The sequence below is a fragment of the Rhinopithecus bieti genome, unplaced genomic scaffold (assembly GCF_001698545.2).
Source record: "Rhinopithecus bieti isolate Rb0 unplaced genomic scaffold, ASM169854v2 scaffold_10614, whole genome shotgun sequence".
Classification (NCBI taxonomy): Eukaryota; Metazoa; Chordata; class Mammalia; order Primates; family Cercopithecidae; genus Rhinopithecus; species Rhinopithecus bieti.
Window position 1 is genome coordinate 2,738,449 of NW_016806893.1, and position 19,768 is coordinate 2,758,216.

Genomic DNA, 19,768 nt, shown 5'->3' on the forward strand with positions numbered 1-19,768 from the left:
TTTTTTCTTGAGACGTTTCTGTTGCCCAGGCCGGAGTGCAATGGCATGATCTCAGCTCACTGCAACTTCGCCTCCCGTATCCAAGCGATTCTCCCACCTCAGCCTCCCGAGTAGCTGAGATTACAGACATACGCCACCACACCTGGCTAATTTTTATAGTTTTAGTAGAGACAGGGTTTCACCATGTTGGCCTGGCTGGTCTCAAACTCCTGACCTCAGGTGATCCACCCACCTTGGCCTCCCAAAGTGTTAGGATTACAGGTGTTAGCCAACGTGCCTGGTCTAATTATTACTATAAAATATTAAGTTTAATGATTTATAATTAGCCAAAGAGAAGAGAAGGTGAGGGAAAACATACATCCTTTTTTTTACAAATAATACATGAGGCCAGGCACAGTGGCTCACACCTGTAATCTCAATACTTTGGGGGGCTGAGGTGGGAGGATTACTTGAGGCCAGTGGTTTGAAACCAGTCTGGGTAACATGGTGAGGTCACATCTCTACCATAATAAAACTAGCCAGGCATGGTAGTGTGGGCCTGTAGTCTCAGCTACTTAGGAGGCTATGGCAGGAAAATCACTTGAGCCCAGGAAATCAAGGCTGCAGTGAGCCACGATTATACCACTACACTCTAGCAGGGCTGGGGTCGGGGAGAACTAAAAGTGATCCAAAGTGAAAAAAAAAAGGGTGGTTAAATGAAAATGAAACTGTTGGCTTTGCAGGACTGGCCTGGCACCTGACCAGGAAAGGTTAAAAAAGGTCAAATAAGCCTCCCACTGCATGGCCAGGAAGTGGTTTGTGGAGGAATGGTTTGAAGGATTTATCTGGCAATTTCTTATTCATTCAGCTGTGGCCAAACTGAAATCCTGTGAGCGGTACCACTGACACCTAGCGTATGGAAGCCCCAGAAGGTGAAATCCCCCGGAACATTCACGTTCTCCCCGGGAGGCGGGTGAGGAGGCCACGCAGAAAGACAAATAGACCAAGACATGTCTGAGAGACCAGTGCTCTAAGAAAATAACATGTTACGAGACCATGTTTTTCTATTTTTATAACATTTTATATAACTCATAAAACAGTGTTTGTATAAAAATTCACACAAAGTTGCTAGAGAGCATACAATTTCCAAAAATGTCCTGGGTTTTTGTTACATTCAGTTTCCTAAGGATGCACTCCAATCTATGGTAAAATGCAGACATGATGCGAGATTTCATTATCTTTGGTAAAACTATTCTCATTATTTTGCTCCTCACAGTATTAACTCTGATATCCACTTTGTGCAGGGTCTGCTATTACTAGGATGTCAGAAAAACATTAAGGCTGGATCTACGAGAGGCAAGCATTTCCAAACAGCAGTAATAGCCCCTCGGCCCCCACCCCCACTTCATATATCTGTACAGTCTATCTACACAGCCAGGCAGGGTGCGAGCTCACGACTTCCACTCGGGAGTCTTGAGATCCCCTCTCGACTGGGCAAGAAGCAAACATTTGGGGGGAACGTTGGAAACGGAGGCCATCTCTAAATGAACCCAGTGGTCATGCTGTGGTGTGGTCAGACCAGTGACTTTTACCAACTAAATAGCCAATCCATTCACCACTAAGTAGATCCCATTGGCTGGATGGTTGATGAATGCTGCTGATGTGGTTCTCCCTCCCCACAAACATAAAAGGAAAGGAAGGTTTGGAGCTAACACTGAAAGGGGAGGGGCATGCTAGCGCAAATGACACCAGACACGACTTTATTCCCTGTCGAACATTTGTTGTCATACAGACACAGCCAAGGTGAACTGAAGCAGGATGCGAACACTCAATACATTCATGACTATCTTCATACATTCTTTAAAAATTTAGAGAAACCGATGAAGACTACCACCTACTGTGACTTACTAGTTCATTCAACATCAAAACGTGTCTGTGCTAATTTTTTAGTCCTTGGGATACAAGGCCAAAAAAAAAAAAAAAAAATTCAAAATACAAACAACTAAAACCAAAGAATTTAGAAGGGGCGGGTGGGGAAGGAAAAGGATTGCCAACAGGTTTCATGGAACACATTAAATTTTGAAAAAATAAGTATTTTGTACTTCTATTGCTTCATGTAAAAAATTTAAAATAAAATAATGCCCACTGGAGTCATCTGTATGGATGGAGAAGTGAGGACACCATACAGACAGGGCAAGGACCTGCAGGCGTTTCCTGACCACATCCAGAGAGATGGGAAGAGTTCCCGGGTGTGTCCACTTCTCTTCACAGAAAGGGACTGTAAGATTCTGGGGGAAGATGCCCTACACATGAAAGGTATTAAGAAAATCACTGAAATATGGTTTCTAAAAATTGAACATGCTCTGGGTTACAAAGAGGCATATTTAATTCCTAGAACCTATTGATTTCTCTAACATGGGTAGATGGGAGTTTCAAAAAAATTATTAATAAATGATTGTGCTTCTAAAGTTGCAGGGTCAACATTCCACCCTCTAGAAAGCAGGGCAATTCATGGCTTGGAGTCCTCTTGTTTACATCCTAGAAACCAGAACAAATTCCATGGGACCTCCCCGCTCCAGCGCCCAACAACCAGCGGTGGGTGGGGGAGATGGCGGGAGAGGGCCACAGCTGTCTTTGGGTAGGGTGCGTGTGTGTGCATGCTGTGTACACGTGCTGGAGAGACTAAGGCATAGAGAAGGGCCCAAGCGAGGGGGGAAAGTGAGTCTCCTGAATGCTCCAGTCCCTCCTTTCCAGGCACAAAGAAGTTGAACTTGTTATTCGTGTAGGCCCCCTTCATCTCACTTCAGCTTTTAGTAAGCAGTGCGTGTGTGCATGAGTAGCTGTGTGTGACAGAGAGTCATTCAGTCCCTGTGCCTTTCTAAATCTGTTTGCAGTCACAACAGAAATAATCTGTAAATGACACTTAGGAGCACATTTACTAGTTAGATCAGCAACTTAACATTGCTTAAAATTCTGTATTTTAAAAAATGCTCCTGGTCACAGGCAAAATTATGTCATACAGCCACTGGAACTGAAGTCCTTATCAGCTGAATGAAGAAAATTCAGATTGTTTCTATTATCTCTGCATTTTAAAGTAGTAAAATATTAAGCCATCCCACAGGGGTTCTATTACTACCCTGTGTGATTCAATTAATTTTCCAGGACTCTGGTATGACGTATTGTTTGCATCTGACTGTTTCCTTTTCCTCTTAGGCATTTGGCCCCCAGAGTTAGGCAGGTAAAAGGATCATTTTAAAGGATTTTACCTGTCAGGGAACTTCCCAGTTGGTGCTCCTGGAGAGCATGCAGCTGGCCTGCAGGAACCTGACATTCCCAGTCAGGAGGGAACGAAGACATGTGCCCCCCAAGGCAGGGGGTAGCCAGGTATAGGACAGCAGGACCTTCTAGAGAGTCCAAGAGGAAAGTTCTGAGTGGACTCTGGGAAGGGACATGTGTGCCCCATCTGAGACGGCCTGTGTCCTTCCAATGCCTGGTATCCCCAAGAGGGGCCCAGACCTGGGCCCGCCCTGAGGAACGAGGAAGTAGTGCTGCCTGGAAGAGCTAACACTGAGGTCTGGGGAAGTCACCACAGAGCTCCTGGTACCTGGATTTTGTACAAACACACACACAGAAAAGTAAACAGTTCATGGTGAGCTCAAAGAGGCCCACCCTTAAATCTAACAAGAAGCCAAAAGCCCCTGCACTGTTTTCCAAGGAAACATGTCTACTCCCTCCAACCAGCAACCGTGTATGGAGAGGGAATGGGGGCAGTGGAAGGACACGGCTCAGATGGAGACACTGCAAATGTGTTTCCACGGCTGTCTACATTCATATCATCATCATCCAGTGTTCTCGCCTACAGAGTGACACAACATTCTACCAACACGCCTGAAGCACAGGCCAAGCTGAACGGAAGCCTTCCCAGGCACCAGAGCAGAAGGGAAAACTTGCACATGGTCGTAAAGGACTTCATATTATTCCATCCCCTCTACTGCCATCCAAGGGGCATCTTGACTCTTCCAAAATCAGATGTAAAAGACAAGGTCAGTAAAATCAGTATCCATGCCACCTGAAGCTATGATTAGCCACTGTGCACGAACATGGCACTTTTAAAGAGGTTTTTTTCTAAGTAAAATGGCCCCCAAAGAGCCCAATTATTCTTTAAGGGTTTCTTTTTAATTAAAAAAATGGGTAAAAATGGAAGATGTAAAATACGGGAAGAGGGGCAAGAGAGTTGCTGGGTTTGCATTTTAAGCTGTAAGGGACTGGGGAGGGCACAGCCAGGGAGAGAGGACCCCTACCCTCTGGTTCCTGCCCTCACAGCTTGCTCTCCCCACACTCAGGCTGCCCCGCCGGGGCACACAGGACAGAAGTTGTAAGTACAAGAGACCAAACTCAAGGCTTCTTTCTTGCGGTTGGGTGGGTGTTTACGTGTGCAAATGTAGTAAGCCACTCCCCACGGACATAAGGTGCCTGTCTGTGGATGCCATAAGCGTGCTCCCAAGTATTGCTCAGTCCCAAGGGTGCCCATCGCTCAGCCTCTCGTGACCCCGAATCTCTGGGCAGGCCACAGGCCTTCACTTCTCCACTTTCTTCGCTTTCTTGAGGATGTCACATTTTTTCCTGTTGGGGCGGCGGCACCTCTCATCGATGCTGGGGATACATTCGTAGTGCCACACCTCCTCCATCTTCTCCACCGGGTAGACGGCTTCTACGTAGTGGCGAATGAGCCGCAGTCGCGTGGGGTCCAGCTGCTTCTTGTTGCAAGCCCCGGAATGGTTGTACTGCAGCCGGAGGTTCTCGGCTGTGAAGAGTTCGGGAAACAGGCGGACGAGGAGCCGGGCGGCAAAGTTGCCCACGGAGAGGCTCTGCTGCACGATCTCACGCACCTCCTTGTCAGACAGCAGGTAGGGAGAAGGCACCGGGAAGTCAGGGGAGGGGACCACCAGTTCGTCCAAGGGGATCTTGCAAAAGTCCTTGCTGCTCCTCTCGGGGGGCAGTGGGGGCCCCTCAAACTCCTCCCGGAACCTCTCGGGGTTGATTGCATAGCTGGTCAGGTCTCTGCACTCAGGGCCTGGCACGTGGACCTTGCGCTGCTGCTGGTAGGAGCGCCTCTGCTCCGTGTCCCGGCGCCGGCAGCGCTCATCCAGTTTGCCCACGAACTCCAGGGTCCAGACGCGGTCGTTTTTGGCGCGCGGGTAGAGCAGCTGCACGTAGTGGCGGATGAGCTTGATGCGGGACGGATCCAGCTGCTTCTTGCCCAGGGAGCCGCTGCAGTTGTACTGCTTGCGCAGGTTCTCGTGCGTGAAGAGCTCGGGGAACAGGTGCACCAGCAGGCGCGAGGCGAAGTTGCCGATGGACAGGCTGCTCTCGTAGATGCTGCGCAGCTGCTCCCTGCTGAGCAGGCAGTCGGCGCCGGGTACCTCGAAGTCGGGCTGGGGAATCTCTAACTTGTCGAAGTCAATGGGCACCAGCCAGATCTTCTTGGAGCGGCGGCCCGGCCGCTCACCCTCGAAGCTGTCCTCCACCTTGACCACTGAGATGTCGTCGGGCAGACTGGAGGAGTCATAGCAGTCATCGCGCGGGGCGTCACCTTCACTGCCCGCGTCCAGCCCTAGGCCCTCGAGCTCGTCGTTGATGCGCTGGGCGCACTGCTGCAGCCAGGCCTCCTCCTCCTGCATGTCAGGGAAGTAGATCTCTGTGTAGTTGCGAATGATCTGGAGCCGCTGCGGGTCCAGCTCCTGCTTTCCACCATCCCCGTAGCAGCTGTACTGTTCACCCAGCTTGCGGTGGTCGAAAAGCTCGGGGAAGAGCCGGTGGAGGAGGAAGACTGCAAACTCGCCTGGTGAGGAGGCTTCATCCAGGAACTCAGTGAGGTCCTGCGTGTCCACCACGTGGTCTGAGGCGATGGTGCTGCTCCGGTCCAGAGACAAGGCCTCCTCCTGGTCTTTGTTGTCCAGGAAGTGGCCGGGGTCCACCTGCTCTGCCTCAAAGAAGCTGGCGACCTGGCCACTGGGCTGGCTGTCCTCCATTTCCCGCTGGGCCCAGAAGCGGCTGAAGAAGTCGTTCAGCTGGGGCAGGCACTCGGCCTGCCACACGGCCGTGTCCTTCACCGAGGGGTAGTAGACCTCCACGTAGTTGCGGATGAGCTGCAGGTGCAGCGACTCCAGCTTGCGCTTCGCCGCAAAGCCACAGGCACTGCAGCCTCGGGAGAAGTCCACGTCGCTGAAGAGCTCGGGGAAGAGCTGCACCAGCAGGCGGCAGGCCAGGTCCCCCCCCGACAGGCTCTGGTCCACGATCTGCTTGAGCTCCGCAGCTGTGAGCTGGTACTCAGGGGGCGGCTGGAATTTGGCCACCATCTCAGTGGGGCTCACCTGCTTCTTGATGCGACTCACCTCCAGGGAGAGCAGGTCCACCTTGCTGTGCAGCTGGGACATGTTGGATGTGAGGGTGTTGAGCATGTAGAACATTTTCTGGATCAGGAAGTAGATGTTGGGGTCACTGTCAGTGCCTGCCCCGGTGCTGCCAGAGTCCCGCTTCTGTGGCTCATTCAGGAGCCGCAGCGACGAGGGGCTGTTGCTGGCGTTGGCCTTCTCGAAGAGCTCGTACACGTTTAGCAGGTCCCCCGAGGGAGGGTTCTTCTTCTCCATGATCTTGTGCGAGATGCCATACAGAGGCTTCTTGTAGGAAGGGGTAGTGGCGTCGTTGCAGGGCTCCTCCTCTCCTGGCCACACAGAGCCCAGGCTCCTGCCCCTGCTGGCCTGCTCGCCATTGCCTTGGCAGGGCGAGCTGTTCTCACGGTTCCGCATGCCTGCTAGGAGAGCCTGCAAAACAAAAATCATTTCCCAGAGTGTTAGGAGGGTGCTGTGGTTTATGACACTAAACAAGCGTCTGCGTGGCACACGGAGGGGCCAAGGTCAACCTTGGGAGCATGTGAGAAACTGATTCCTCACCCTGAATCACTCTGTCATCCAAGGATGCACCACTGATACAAACCTGCATCTCCACCACCCCAAACCCGCTGCTCTCCCCACTCCCCGAGAAAAGACTCTGGCTGGGCCCAGGGAGGCTTTGTGCTCTTGCAGGACACCAGCACTGGACTTCCTGCCCATCAGAGGGCTGACACTGATGTTGGCAATACCGGGTAAGAACTCTGCAAGAAACAGGAGGGAGAGCACAGGAAGGCGACGGGCTTGTGCAGCTCCTGGCCACAGACAGGTCACCTCATGGACCCATGCCTTGGTCTGCTCTCAGGAAGGGACAGAGATTCCTACCTATGGTAGCTCCCAAAGGCAGCAGTGTGTCCTTTCAGCCTGCAGCCTTTGGGAGAGCAGGCATGCCTTCTCAGGAAGGCTCCTCTGAGATGCATGGTAGGGGCACATGAGAACTGTGCTGTGGAGAGCAGCTGTCTGATGCCAACTCCACCACTGCCTGAAATCACATCTTAGACCAGAAAAGGCCGGCCCAGAACTCTCTGGCCTATGCAACCGTGAGACAGTAGAAACAACCCCCCGTTTCTGAAAAATCAACAAGTATATAAACTGTGTTATATTCATACAATGGAATATTACTCAGCAATAAGATATTAATTATTGATACAGTACACAAAGTACTCATGATAAATCTCAAAATAAATCACAAAAAAGAGGCCACAGTGTATGATTCAATTTGTGTATATACAATTCTAGAAAACACAAGCTTGCCTATCATGACAGAAGGCAGACAGTCATTGCCTAGGGATGGCAGGGAAAATTCAATGGGACACCGAGAATGACATGGAGAACGTCAGTGGGTTGATAGATGTTTATCATCATGACTGGCTATGGGTTCACTGGTAGACACATGTGTCAAAACGTATCAAATTGTATACCTTAAATATGTATCATTCATTGTATTTCAGCCATAATCTAATAAGCCTGTTTTTGACAAATGTTGAATTTGACCCAGACACTTATGGAAATGTGTATTTGAGTTTTAGGAAAGCAGATGAGTTAGTCAGTGAGCACTGGTGGGTGTTGGAGGAGCAGGGAGCTTTTGCTCCCCGACAGGCATGTGCCTTGGGCAACTGGGAATGGACAAGAACAAACGGCATCCTGGGGTGCTTCTCTCCATGCTTGGGAAGAGTACAGGTGGCTCGGACCGGCCTAGTCCAGCGCTTAAGCTCTACTGTACACACTGAATCACCTGGGGTCTTGCTGGAATGCAGAGTGTGAACCCTGGGCCTGCATCTCTAACAAGTTCCTGGGTGCTGTGGCTGCTGTCCATCCTCTCTGAGTAGCCAGGGCCTGGCAGTCAGTGTTTGCTCTCAGCTTATCTCATCTGGGCAGATAAGGGTTATTAGAAAGTTTTCAGGTAATTAATGCCAGCATAAAACAGGGCAAGAGGTGTTTTTCTCTGCAGCCTCAACCAATGTAGGGAAAAGAGACAACCTCAAGAAGTGAGGCTTCATACAGCAAGTGAGCAATATGGGGCTGAGAATAGGTAGATACAGGGGGAATAGAAACCAGGAGTCCAAATAAACAGAAAACTTTTACCCTTCTGAACCTTCCATGTGTTCTTTTTCATTTAATTAATGAACGGCTGGGCGTGGTGGCTCATGCCTGTAATCCCAGCACTTTGGGAAGCCAAGATGGGTGGATCTCCTGAACGCAGAAGTTCTGCCAGCCTGGGCAACATGGTGAAACACTGTCTCTACTAAAAAAATACAAAAAAATTAGCCAGGCGCGGTAGTGTGAAACTGTAGTCCCAGTTACTCGGGAGGCTGAAGTAGGAGGATAACTTGAGCCTGGGAGATGGAGGCTGCAGTGAGCTAAGATCTTGCCACTGCACCCCAGCCTGGGTGACACAGTGAGACCCCATCTCAATAATAATTAATGAATTACTTCCTAGACTCTCTCTTTTGGATAATAGAATAATCTGACTCATATTAGAGAAAAGTTAATTCTTCTCTTGTGCCCCCATGAGGACAACCATGCAAAAGAAAAACTACTCCTTTAGTGACCTTATAAAGGGACTCGTAAGTACATTAGTTATCACAGAGCTGGCCAATATTGCCTTCAGGGTTTGTGTGTATATATATATACACACACTCATATATATATATATATATGAGCAAATTGTCAGTGGCAACTGGCCCTCGTGGCCCCCACTCCCCACCCCTCCCCTCTACAGCACTCCCCAGAAGCAGAGGATCAAGGACATACCAGAGTGGAGGCAGCCTGTCAGGGGTGGCCTGCCATCTGCCCCACTCCCTCTGGGGTCTCCTTGCCGAGCTGTCCCCATCCCCATCAAACTGCATGATGGTTGTGGGATGGGACCATGTTGTTCCTGAGTCTATCCCCAGTGCCTGGCAAAGTGCCCAGGGTACAAAAGAGGTCAATGAATTTATGTCAACCACACATGTGGATAAAGCAGGGCAAAGTGTTCCACCATTCTCAAATACATGCTTAAGAAAAGTGAGGCCAGGTGCAGTGGCTCACACCTGTAATCCCAGTAGTCTGGGAGGCTGAGGCAGGGGATCTCAAGCCCAGGAGTTCAAGACCAGCCTGGGCAACATGGTGAAACCCCATCTCTACAAAAATAAGTTAGGAGTGGTGGTGTGTGCCTATAGTCTCAGCTACTCGGGAGGCTGAGGTAGGAGGATTGCTTCAGCCTGGGAGGTTGAGGCTTCGTGAGCTGAGATCACGCCACTGCACTCCAGCCTGGGCAACAGAGCAAGACCCTGTCTCAGAAAGAAAAAAAAAAAAGAAAAAAAAAGAAAAGGAAGCTGTTCTGATAAGAGCAGTGGCAGAGAGTTATGAAGGTATGGCTAAGAACTCAGCTCAATCAGCAAGCATACTTGTTTGTAACCTTATAAGCCTCACCTTCCTGTGTATAACTCAGGGTAAATCATGTATCTGTCCCACAGGGTGGTTGTGAAGATTTAACGAGACAGTGCACATACAGCACTGAGTCTGTCTGAATCACAGTAAGTGCTTAATAAATATTTATGGCCAGGCGCGGTAGCTCATGCCTGTAATCCCAGCACTTTGGGAGGCCGAGGCGGTTGGATCACTTGAGGTCAGGAGTTTGAAACTAGCCTGGCCAACATGGTGAAACCCCATCTCTACTAAAAATACAAAATTAGTTGGGTGTGGTGGCACATGCCTGTAATCCTAGCTACTTGGGAGGCTAAGGCAGCAGAACTGCTTGAACCTGGGAGGCGGAGGTTGCAGTGAGCCAAGGTTGCAGTGAGCCAAGATTGTGCCACAGCACTCTAGCCTGGGAAACAAGAACTCTGTCTCAAAAATAAATAAATAAAAATTTATTATTACAATATGATGTATTATTACATAATGCTATTCCCAAGCCATGGCAGAGGTAGTTCTGTAGGGGACTATTATTAAGGGAGTTGTAACGACACTCACAACCCGTACACTGAGAAGGACTTTCCCACAGTGCCTCAGGGTAAGTCGTGGATGGAAGGCACTTCTTAGAGTCTATTTGTCCTAAAGCCTGGGAATTTAAGCCCTTTATGTTTCTTCTGTTCTGCTATCTGGCATTATTTGTTTAAAAAAAAAGAAAGAAAACATATACACACATCAGAAAGGAAGGGGTGGAGATAACTGACAACCTTTACCCCAGTGCAGTGTTTCAAATTGTAGATTAGCAGATGATAACTGATTCTGGTGGATCGTGACCAACATAAGAAGAGGGAGAGGCCGGGCATGGTGGCTCACGCCTGTAATCCCAGCACTTTGAGAGGCGGAGGCGAGCAGATCACGAGGTCAGGAGATTGAGACCATCCTGGTTAATGCAGTGAAACTCCATCTCTACTAAAAACACAAAAAATTAGCTGGGAGTGGTAGCACACGCCTGTAGTCCCAGCTACTCGGGAGGCTGAGGCAGGAGAATCGCTTGAACCTGGGAGGCGGAGATCACAGTGAGCCGAGATGGCACCACCACACTCCAGCCTGGGCGACAGAGCATGTCAAAAAAAAAAAAAAAAAAAAAAAGGAAAAGAAAAAAAGAAGAGGGAGGGATTAGTCACTAGGGAGGCTTAGGTGGGAGGATCACTTGAGTCTTGGAGGTGGAGGTTGCACTGAGCTGTGACTGCACCACTGCACCACAGCTTGGGCAACAGAGTGAGACCCTGTCTCCAAAAAAAAAAAAAAAAAAAAAAGGGGGGGGGAATGGGGAAAAAAAAAAAAAAAAAAAAAAGAGGGAGGGAATGAGGAAATAGAAAGCAAAAGAATAGAAAAGTATCAAAGTGTACTGAACAAAGTAAATCAATTTAGGAGTTTTGCTTCATTACTATGTGTATGTCTACATATTTATTTACAAATTCATACATGTAAGTTGTATTGATCTATAAGGTGATTTATAACCGTGGGTCACTGTGGAAAACCACTGTCCTAACAAACTCAAAATGCCTTACTTGCTAATTCCTGTAGAATGCAAAGTAAAAGTTTTGGCAATTTATTCACTATTAAATTCTATTACACTAAAATAATTTTAGAGGTCCCACAGACTATAAGATTACTATAAGGTTTACCAATAGAGAGAAATTTGGGTTTGAAGTACTAACAATTACAAATCATAACTATATTAGGAGTGATTTTAGAAAAGGAGGCTTTCCTTTAAAGCAAGGCTCCATTAGCGCATTTAAAATAGAATTTCCTACAGAAAGAGATCATCAGAAACTTACACAGCATCCAACAAGAGTACATGTTCTAGAGGGAGACTTGCCCTAATTAACACCCAGGGGAGAAATGAGTACAGGGAAGTTTCTGGTGAATTATTTGAATACCAACAACACACACAAGATTTGACTCCCCCACATTCCTACAGCAGGCGGGAGGCAAGAGTACGTTGAAACTGGGAAACCCCCCATAACTCTCAATATTCAGCCTCATTAATACAAACATTTCCGTTTCCGCCAAGCATGTTAGAAACACTGCCGTCAATAGAAACATTTTTGGCTACATTGCTTGAATAAAAAATGTCAGTGTCCCAGTAGAGGGCAATATTCACTCCCAGAAACCTTGGGTACACAATTCAACACAGAACACAACACAAGCACTGAAGAGAAGGTTCTTAGATATTCCCACACTGGTGTCCTGTCAGCTCAGTGCTCCAATTAATTCCACAAATGCTGCCAAGGCGGCAATGGGCTGGCTGCATTTGTGGCTGATGATAAAATCTCGGCTCAGCTGTCTAGGAGTATCAAGAAATCTTTAAATCTGTGCTACTTGGCACTGGGTAGGACTGGCTGACACGTTTCCAATTCTCTGAGGCTCGTCTTCCAACCATATGGGAACTCTGCTGTACAGCTCAGGCTCTGCAATGCCAGCGTCTAGCCCGGATCTTGATCAGGGCGTTTCATTCAACCACCAGCATCGGTAGAACCCAGAGAGAATGCCCAAATCTCTCAGCTGGACAATCTGACTGAACAAGAAGAAGCTGATGTTGGGTTGCAAGTGAGGAGTAAATAGACTATTTAGGGAGATTCCAGGTGTCCATGCCCAGTGACATCCCGGGGAGTGTCACCCTGGAGATGCTCCAAGTACTAGACGTCTTCATTGGGACCCCAAATCCAAGAGCGGCCACTGAATTTAGTTAATGAATAAGTGGCTCAAAAGTGCCCTGAGAGGCAGCACACTGGAACACACAGAAAGCAGCAGGGCTTGGGGAAGCAGGGAGGCTATGTGAAACAGTAGTCAGGAGGACTGGGGTTGGCACCTCCCTCCTGGAATCACAGTCGCAAGAATGATGCTTACCACTTTCATTTTCAACAGAATTCTTTTCTTTTTCTTTTTTTTTTTTTTGAGACGGAGTCTCGCTCTGTCGCCCAGGCTGGAGTGCAGTGGCCAGATCTCAGCTCACTGCAAGCTCCGCCTCCCGGGTTCACGCCATTCTCCTGCCTCAGCCTCCCGAGTAGCTGGGACTACAGGCGCCGCCACATCGCCCGGCTAGTTTTTTGTATTTTAGTAGAGACGGGGTTTCACCGTGTTAGCCAGGATGGTCTTGATCTCCTGACCTCGTGATCCGCCCGTCTCGGCCTCCCAAAGTGCTGGGATTACAGGCTTGAGCCACCGCGCCCGGCCAACAGAATTATTTTCATCATCATCATCAAATTTTTTATTTGAGACAGGATCTCACTCTTGTTGCCCAGGCTGGAGTGCAGTGGTGTGATCTTGGCTCACTGCAAGCTTCACCACCACCCCCCAACCCCCTGGGGTTAAGTTATCCTCCCACCACAGCCTTCCGAGTAGTTGGGACCACAGGCGCACACCACCATGGTCAGTTAATTTTTTTTTTTTTGTATTTTTAGTAGAGACCCTGCACTTATTTTCTGTCCTGGGTATTAACTAGGGCAGGTCTCCCTCTAGAACATGTACTCTTGTTGCACAGTATATGAGTTTCTAATGATCTCTTTCTGCACAAAATCCTATTTTATTTATTTATATTTATTTATATTTATTTAATTTATTTATTTATTTATTTATTTATTTATTTATTTATTTATTTTGAGACGGAGTCTTGCTCTGTCGCCCAGGCTGGAGTGCAGTGGCCGGATCTCAGCTCACTGCAAGCTCCACCTCCCGGGTTTACGCCATTCTCCTGCCTCAGCCTCCCGAGTAGCTGGGACTACAGGCGCCCGCCACCTCGCCCGGCTAGTTTTTTTGTATTTTTTTTAGTAGAGACGGGGTTTCACCGGGTTAGCCAGGATGGTCTCGATCTCCTGACCTCGTGATCCGCCTGTCTCGGCCTCCCAAAGTGCTGGGATTACAGGCTTGAGCCACCGCGCCCGGCCAAAATCCTATTTTAAATGTGCTCCCCATATTGTCCAGGCTGGTCTACAACTCTTGAGCTCCAGCAATCTGCCCACCTTGGCTTCCCAAAGTGTTGGAATTACAGGTGTGAGCCACCACACTCGGCCAAAACAATTTTTTTTTTTTTTTAATTAAGTAAGAGACAGGGTTGCACTAAGTTGCCTGTGTTTACAGGTGTGATCCCACTACTGATGAGCAGGGGAGTTCTGACCTGGGCTGGTTCACCCTCCTCAGGCAACCCAGTGGTAACCCTCACCAAGTTCAGCATTAATACAGTGACCTCCCAGGATCAAGCCAGACACAATCTCTGCTCTCGTGGCTCTTACTCTGCAGGTCATCCTTCTGCTGCCAACACTATATGGTAAGGGTGAAGGATGAGCTAAGATGGCTGAAGAAACAAGATTCTGGGGGAGATAAAGCAACTATAATGAAGGGAAAAGAGGAAGACCAGAAGACTTAGCAAGACACGAGTGCACCTAAGGCTTCTTATGCATCTTACAAATATCCCGGTATCCCACCAGCATGATGTTTGAGTGCCCAGTTCGGAATCACGCAGGCTTGGTAGTGCTAACTTCTCTGACCCTCATGAAAACGGGAATGTACCTATCTGCGATACTTGTTGAGAGACTTAAGAATCCTCAGCTCACACCACAGTAACTGACACTCACAAGGTGTTCCATGCATTTGCACTGCATGAGATGGCATTTCCATTTTCTAAATGAAAAACAAACCACAATGACATTTTAGAATTTAAAAAAAATAAACAAAAAACCCCGGGAGAACAAAGCTAACCTCTGCCTGGCATACGGCTCTTGAACACTGCCCCACTTCTGTGAACAAAAAGATGATTACCAATAAAAACTTTGGCTTCGCACCTCCCACATCTGCTGTATTTGGCTACGAAGCCCTCTCCAACAGAGGTGCCAAATAAGTCTTTATACAGCCCTTTGTTAGATTTTTCGAGGGAGGTTTTTTCTTCTAAGCATTGTACTAAATGTCACTCATAAAACAAGCTGCCAACATTGATAGATGCCTGCCTGTGACGTGCATCAGGGCTCCCCACTTTGCCCTCCTGCCCTTTCCTTGGGGCAGGGGAGAGAAGACAGGAGATGGTTTATGTCCTGAGTAGATGGTGCCCAGGCCTGGGTGTCCTCAAGGGCATCAGGTGACCTCCCTTGATGGTGTCATGTTGATTTCGTTCTGATAAATGTAGAGGGAGGCAGCTGAATGCTGGTCATGGGGTTGAGGGCTGGAGATGGGAGCTCAGAGGCAGTAAACAAACATTTCCTTTTTCTTTCTTTCTTTTTTTTTTGTAGACAGAGTCTTGCTCTGTCACACAGGCTGGAGTGCAGTGGCGCAATCTCGGCTCACTGCAAGCTTCACCTCCCGAGTTCACGCCATTCTCCTGCCTCAGCCTCCCGAGTAGCTGGGACTACAGGCGCCTGCCACCACGCCCGGCTAATTTTTTGTATTTTTTAGTAGAGATGGGGTTTCACCGTGTTAGCCAGGATGGTCTCGATCTCCTGACCTTGTGACCGCCCACTTCGGCCTCCCAAAGTGCTGGGATTACAGGCATGAGCCACTGTGCTCAGCCCAGTAAATAAACATTTCTAAAGGCTGACATGGAGCATGCCCCGTGCTGTGTCCTCATGTGGGCGATCTCAGTGATCCACAACAGCCCAGCGAGGCGGGCAGTGTCACCCCTTGTGACGGTGGAAGAACCTGAGTCTTGGTGATCTCTGCCCCTAGTCTGACCCGACTCTCTTGCTTGTTCTGGTATTTTAGCATGCTGGTAGTGATATGGGAGAGGGCTATGGAAGTGCTGGGTAGAGAAGGGTGCATCCCTGGGCTAGGGCTCCACCCTCAGGCCTGTGCCCACGGACCTAGGTGAGGACAGGCACTCCTGCCTTCGCACCCAAATGTTGCATTTTCCAAGACCACCCTGGACTGCCACGCCCCCGTTTCTATCCTGTGCCTATAGAAATCCCCAAGACCCTAGCAGGCAGGCACACAAACGGCTGAATGTCGAGAGGAGGGGATCAGTGGAAGAAGATACAAGCAGCTGGACGTCTACAGAAACACACGGGTGGAAGAACACACAACTGGGTGGACGTCGACAGGATGTCAGGAGCACACTGACAGGCACAAGCATGATGGCAGGTCACTGACCGGCAGAACAACGTGGAGTTTGGCCGAGGAAGCAGGATGAGGGCCAAATCAGAACCACCAGCTGGTCCAGAGAATCATGAAAAAATAAAATAGTGATTGCTTTTCTTTTTTGAGATGAAGTCTCAGGAGTCTCGCTCTGTCACCCAGGCTGGAGTGTAGTGGTGTGATCTTGGCTCACTACAACCTCTTCTTCCTGGGTTCAAGCGATTCTCCTGCCTCAGCCTCCTAAGTAGCTGGGATTACAGGTACGCAACACCACACCGGGCTAATTTTTGTGTTTTTAGCAGACACAGGTTTCGCCATGTTGGCCAGGCTGGTCTGGAACTCCTGACCTCAGGTGATCCGCCTGCCTCAGCCTCCCAAAGTGCTGGGATTACAGGCGTGAGCAACCACGCGCAGCCTAGTGGCTGCTTTAAACTACTAGGTTCTGGAGTAGTTCTGTGCTACATAACATAACATAGCACAAGTGAACTGATACGCTAAACTTTCTCTTCCATGTCCTGAACTCTGGCTTTACTTGAAAACTTGAAGTGAGTTTGCAGAACTGATCACAAACAGAAATGTAATGTGACACAGAAAATATTTTGGGTGTTCCTTTAGGTGATCACAAACAGAAATGTAATGTGACACAGAGAAAATATTTTGGGGTTCCTTTGGGAAATTAACATACTGCTTGTCAAACTTCTCATCACTTCCAGCGTAACCTCTAGGAATCTAACCTACAGAAACACTCATACAGTCACTGTGTTGATGTATGGGGATGTTTTCCCGGCATTACTTGTAATAATATAAAATTGGAAAACATCTAAATGTCAATCACAAAGGAAAAGGATAATAAAGTAAAGCTGTCTTGTAGCTTTCATCTGCCACAGCAGATCACAGATCAGATTTGTGGGTTTTCATCTAGTTATTACTTACTGCACTAGAAACTGCCATCCATGCATGAAACTTGCCAGATCACAAGGTATGCAGCAAGTGGCAGGGTGAGGCAGTCAGAGTCGAGGGTGGAACATTTCTAATTATTCCTTTATTAAAAATTATCAGCCAGGCATGATGGTTCATGCCTGTAATCCCGGCACTTTGGGAGGCTGAGGCCAGAGGAATGCTTGAGCCCAGGAGTTCCAGACCAGCCTGGGCAACATGGCCAAACCCCAACTCTACAAAAAAAATGACCCCAGAAAACAAAATTACCTGGGTGTGGTGGTGCGTGCCTGCAGTCCCAGATATTTGGGAGGCTGAGGTGGGAAGATCCACTGAGCCCAGGGGGTTGAGGCTGCAGTGAGCCGTGGTCACACCACTGCACTCACCCTGGGTGACAGAGTAAGACCGTGCCTCAAAAAAAATACTCATAGATATTAAAAAAAAAAAAAATCAACATTTTTTTCTGGACATTATAGATTTTTTTTAAATGTCTCATTTAACTATTAATTATGATGCTCAAAAACTAGAAGCAACCCAAAATGTCTGTCAGCTGATGAATGGATAAACAAAAGGTGGTGAGGCTGGGCTCTGTGGTTCACGCCTGTAATCCCAACACTCTAGGAGGCTGAGGCGGGAGATCCCTTGAGGCTAGGAGTTTGAGACCAGACTTGGCAACACAGTGAGACCCTATCTTGAAAAAAAAACAAAAACAAAAAAGGATCTATACAATGGAATATTATTTGGCCATGAAAGAAGATGAAGGGCTTCAGGTTTCTGGTCCAGCATGGAAGGAGCCTGAAAGTCAGCCCTCCATCCTAACTATAAGGAAAAAGCTGAACAAACTGAAAAAAATCAACACGTTTTCTTGGACCCATAAGACTGGTAAGGTCACAGGGCAAACCACTGCCCCCAGACTTGGCAAAACAGACGGGTGAATACAGAGACTCCCAGCTTACCATAGCAGACACCCAAGAGCAGACTTCCACAGGAACCAGGGCGAGGGCAGGGAAACATGAACTGCAACTGAGGAGCCGCTGGAGACGCAGTGTGGACAAGTCTGAGAGTTAAAATCTCCAGGGGTACCCAATCAGCACGGGTCCCACACTTTTGTGGGTTCCACTGAGAGGTAAAGCCAGCTGGGCTTCTGGGTCGGGTGGGGACTTGGAGAACTTTTCTGTCTAGCTAGAGGATTGTAAACACACCAACCACCACTCTGTACAAACACACCAATCAGCACTCTGTGTCTAGCTAAAGGATTGTAAATGCACCAATCAACACTGTACAAACGCACCAATCAGTGCTCTGTGTCTAGCTAAAGGATTGTAAATGCACCAATCAGCACTCTGTAAAAATGCACCAATCAGCGCTCTGTCTAGCTAAAGGATTATAAACACACCAATCAGCACTCTGTAAAATGGACCAATCAGCGCTCTGTAAAATGGACCAATCAGCAGGACGTGGGGAGGGCCAAATAAGGGAATAAAAGCTGGCCACCCGAGCCAGCAGCAGCAACCCACTCGAGTCCTCTTCCATGCTGTGGAAGCTTGATTATTTTGCTCTTCACAATAAACCTTGCTGCTGCTTATTCTTTGGGTCCGCACAACCTTTATGAGCTGTAACATTCACCAAAAGGGTCTGCAGCTTCATTCCTGAAGTCAGCGAGACCATGAACCCACCAGGAGGAACAAACAACTCTGGACGTGCCACCTTTAAGAGCTGTACTCACTGTGAAGGTCTGCAGCTTCACTTGTGAAGTCAGCAAGGCCATGAACCCACAAACCCCCGAGAAGGGCTAAATTCCCGACACGTCTGAGCATCTGAAGGAACAAACTCCGGACACACCATCTTTAAGAGCTGTAACACTCACCACAAGTGTCTGCAGCTTCATTCCTGAAGTCAGCGAGACCAAGAACCCACCAGAAGGAATAAATTCTGGATACACTACCTCCAAGAACCCTACCAGGTTCTTACAGTGAATATTAGAGGAAAATCCCCTTCTACTTCTGGCAGGTGGAGAGGAAAGGGAACCAATTTGAAATATCAGAGCATTCTCTTTTCTTTTTCTTTATTCTTTTTTATGTTTTTTGAGACAGAGTCTTGCTCTGTCGCCCAGGCTGGTGGGCAGTGGCATGATCTCAGCTCACTGCAAGCTCCGCCTCCCAGGTTCACACCATTCTCCTGCCTCAGGCTCCCGAGTAGCTGAGACTATAGGCGCCCGCCACCTCGCCCGGCTAATTTTTTTTTGTATTTTTAGTAGAGACAGGGTTTCACTGTGTTAGCCAGGATGGTCTCGAGCTCCTGACCTTGTGATCCACCCACCTGCGCCTCTCAAAGTGCTGGGATTACAGGCGTGAGCCACCGCGCCAGGCTGCCTTCTCTTTTCTTAAGGCTTACCCTCGGGAGAACTATTTAATGTGAGCTAAACCTGCAGGGGTTTTATCAGAGCCTAACTGACAGGAAGGGAGATACCCAACTCCAGCTCCAGCCTTCTACCTGGAGGAAAAGAAACACCTAACATCAGCCCACTTGACTCATCCTGTCCCACTTAAGGGAGGAACGGAGGAACAAAGAAGTCCAAGTGAAGTTCACAGTCCAGAGATCCAGGGCTGCTAAAAGACTTGAGACCTGGCCAGGCACACGCTGGTAATGCCAGCACCCCAGGAGGCTGAGGCGGGCAGATCACCAGGTCAAGAGATGGAGACCATGGAATACTATGCAGCCATAAAAAAGGATGAGTTTGCATCCTTTGTAGGGACATGGATGCAGCTGGAAACCATCATTCTTAGCAAACTATCACAAGAACAGAAAACCAAACACCGCATGTTCTCACTCATAGGTGGGAACTGAACAATGAGATCACTTGGACTCGGGAAGGGGAACATCAC

At 48.5% G+C, this 19,768-nt stretch overlaps 1 protein-coding gene across 1 annotated transcript in view; it reads right to left on the reverse strand.

Moving 5' to 3' along the window:
- Positions 1-1,038: 1,038 nt before the first annotated feature.
- BEND3 (BEN domain containing 3) overlaps positions 1,039-19,768 on the reverse strand; it is a 32,310-nt gene continuing 13,580 nt past the window's right edge. The window contains exon 3 of the mRNA XM_017878580.1: positions 1,039-6,803. Coding sequence (XP_017734069.1) covers positions 4,557-6,803 — 2,247 coding nt within the window. The 3' untranslated portion in view covers positions 1,039-4,556. The remainder of the gene's footprint in view (positions 6,804-19,768) is intronic.